Source organism: Tupaia chinensis, unplaced genomic scaffold, assembly GCF_000334495.1.
Source record: "Tupaia chinensis unplaced genomic scaffold, TupChi_1.0 Scaffold000047_1, whole genome shotgun sequence".
Taxonomy (NCBI): domain Eukaryota; kingdom Metazoa; phylum Chordata; class Mammalia; order Scandentia; family Tupaiidae; genus Tupaia; species Tupaia belangeri.
This window is the reverse complement of record NW_006159505.1, coordinates 1,352,829-1,355,735: the sequence shown is the minus strand read 5'-3', so window position 1 is coordinate 1,355,735 and position 2,907 is coordinate 1,352,829. Positions and strand designations below refer to the sequence as shown.

Sequence of the window (2,907 nt, the reverse complement as noted above, 5' to 3'; positions counted from 1 at the left end):
CCTACACTCAGGCCAAGGAGGCAGTGCCCCAGGTCTAACTTCCCAGGTCCAAGTTCTCTCTGTCCCATCTGCTAGGGAGCAGGCCCTGAACCTCCCCACCTCCCACCCACTACGCTGGGCTGGGGAGAATGGCCAGCGCTCGGCCAAGCAAGTTTGGTGTGGGAACTTAGCAATCAGCTTGACCCTGGGTCTCTGAACAAGTGCCTGAGACTCCCACCAAGCTTGCTCCTTACTTAGTGGCACTTCCGTCTCTGGCCAGGTCACCGCCAGACCTGGGCATGGCTGGGCTGTTGGGAGCGCTGCAGGCGGCGAACAGGAGGGGTCCTTGGCAGTCTCGGCTGAGGAGGGGTCCTTGGCAGTCCCGGCTGAGGCAGTGGCAGCTGTGATGTTCTCAGGTATGGGTGAGGCCCCAGAGATGAGGGGCTGCAGAGAGACAGGTCAGCAGCTGCCTGGGCTCCTGGCAACACGCGGACTGGGCTGCAGCCTGGTTAAGCTAGCTCCGGACCCGAGATTCCTGGGCCCTGGCCAGGGAGTCAGAGCTCCGCAGCCCCCACCCCCAGCCCTCTGAAGGAAGCCAGAGCCCCAGCGTCTGCATAGACGCCTAAGCCGTGGCGCCACAGCTGGGGCGGATGGATTCACCGGGTGAAGCTGCCGTGTTCACAGCCCAGACCCCATCCCTCCGGCCATGCATGGCCCCACACCTCACCTAGTGTCGGGTTCTGCCTCATGGTCGTGACATGTGTCAGGAACTGGCGGGCCGGGCTCTATGTACTGGACAACTTCCTCCTTTTCGGGAAGGGGAGGAGTAAAGTCCCACATTTTCACGTACATGTACTTCGTGCCAGATCCCGGGGCTCTCTTCCCTGGAACATCGGGGGCTGCCAGGCACTGCTAGTGACTGCCTTGTCCATCTGCCCAGCTGGAAACCACAAGGACAGGAACTGAGCACAGGCGGGGACGCTCCAGTGACAGTCATCGCATCCTAGCTCCTCTATTATGTCAGCTAGTGCAATCACACCCCTTCCTTAGAAATGAGACACCCCCACTGTGTGGCCCGGGACTCACCTGTCACTGAGGCGCTGTCATCTCCACATCCCGAGCTGGTTCTGGGAAGAGCAGGATCAGGGATCCTTCTGGGAAAGTGCTGCCCCCACCCTCCATCTCACTTTCACTTTCCTTCTGGCCAGGACACCGGACCTCAGCACTTCTTGAGCCAAAACTCTCGGTGGTCAGAAACCTCGTTAACTCCTGGGCCCCCTAGTTTCCAGCTGGTACCAGGCTGAGGGTTTTGATCCATCCCCGACCCCCCATCCTCCCAGGGTCACCTGGGGTGTGAACCCAGTGTCTCTTCCAGGTTACTTCTTATCCCAGCCAAGGGTCCTCAAAGCCAGGCCTTCGTATCCATGAGCAGCTCCTGCCTCCTTCGGTCACACCGATATTCTAGGGACCAACTTTGCTAAGACATTGGAGACCCCATGCCGGGCTTGACCACTTCAGGCTGCGTGGTTCACCAGCCCATCCACGTCCTGGCCTCTGCCTGGCTTCCCACCACCCCAAGGGCATCTCTTAGTCCCTGCGCTCAGAGCTACAGGCCTGGGCTCACCAGGATGCCAGAATCCTGACCTGCCTCCCCAGAGTCCTGAAGTGCTCCCTCCTGGGAGCTGCCGGGCTCAGGGCAGCTACATCCAGCCTCCCGGGAATCAGGCACAGGAAATGCACTTCACGTGCTCCCAGCCCAGCTGAGAAGTCAGGACACACCTTGAGGCTAGGCCTAAAAGGAGGGGAGGGCACTTGGCTGGAAAGAGGTGGAATGACTTGCACCAGCTCCGCGGCAACAGAGGCTGCATACCTGCTCATGTGATCACCACAGGACAAACAGCACTGGGGTCGTGCTGGGCAAGGGCCAGGGTGAGGCCACGAGGGACCCAACGCAGAGCTACGGAGCACTTGCTCTCACGGGTGTACGGGAATCTGCAGGCGAAGACCAGGGGCTGCGAGGTCAGTGCGGGCTAGAGGGGCGTGTCTGAGGGGTTGTGATGCGGGGTGCAGAGAGGGCTGGGGATAGAGCCGGGGAGCCAGGAGATGGAACCCAACAGAAACAGTCCATAGTAATCCCACATTTTCTGCAGAAAAGGCAGACTAACATTCCTGAGGTGTAGGAGGCCGAAAGCCATCGTCTCGTTACCTCGTCCTCTCAGTTCCTCCCCGTGACGGGGAGGTCTCACTAGGGACACCTGTGTCTCCAGAAGGCAGAAAAAGCAGGGCTGCCGGGGCCTCTAAGAGGTGCAGGCCACTCGACGGTGGAGGAAGGCAGGGAGAAGACACACTTGGAGTGGGGCCGCTGGAGCTCACAGGAGTTAGGAGGGAAGTGAGGGCCTTGGACAGCCCGGCCCTGATTTTCATATGAGCCTGACGTGAGGGTGGGAGAGGGACAAAGGTCAAAAGGAAATGGGCTGGGCTAGCAGGTGGCATGGTGGTTAAAGGCGCTGGACTCCCATATGGCTGACTGTGGTTCGAGTCTTGGACCTGGTGGCTTTCTCTCTCCTCTCCCTCCCCCACCCCCCGCCCGTTCCTCTCTGGTCAAATTAAAATAAAGTTAAATAAAATACTTTAAAAAAAAACACAAAGGGCGCCCCATAACGACTTTTTTTGCAGTGCCCACAGGTGGTCTAAGCAGTAGATGCCATGGGAAGCCACAGCAGGGCAAGAGAAACCGAGGTCGAGGGGGGCCCTGAGGAGGTGGCAGGCACTAACTTGAGACTGCAAGGTCTTAGCCCTCTGGCCTGGCATCCCACCACTCCCGGGGATGCTGGGCAGTAACAGCTGAAAGACAAGGGCAACCACCCCTGGCCCCCGACTCTGTCTCAGATGGGGCAGTGAAGGGAGATGCCCCAGGGACCCAAGGGA

General features: G+C 59.6%; 1 protein-coding gene and 1 long non-coding RNA gene across 2 annotated transcripts in view; both read right to left on the bottom strand.

The window, feature by feature from the left end:
- The window catches only part of IL18BP (interleukin 18 binding protein), a gene marked incomplete at its 5' end in the record, with an annotated part of 2,350 nt that extends 1,945 nt beyond the window's left edge, over positions 1-405 (bottom strand). Inside the window, one exon of the mRNA XM_027774013.1 lies at positions 234-405. Coding sequence (XP_027629814.1) covers positions 234-405 — 172 coding nt within the window. The remainder of the gene's footprint in view (positions 1-233) is intronic.
- A 4-nt stretch (positions 406-409) lies between these two features.
- On the bottom strand, positions 410-2,547 carry LOC114008807 (uncharacterized). Its single transcript, XR_003550304.1, has 3 exons — positions 1,066-2,547; positions 707-919; positions 410-423 (listed from the first exon to the last, which is right to left on the bottom strand). It is a non-coding gene; the product is annotated as an uncharacterized LOC114008807 (long non-coding RNA).
- Between the last annotated feature and the right edge of the window lie 360 nt (positions 2,548-2,907).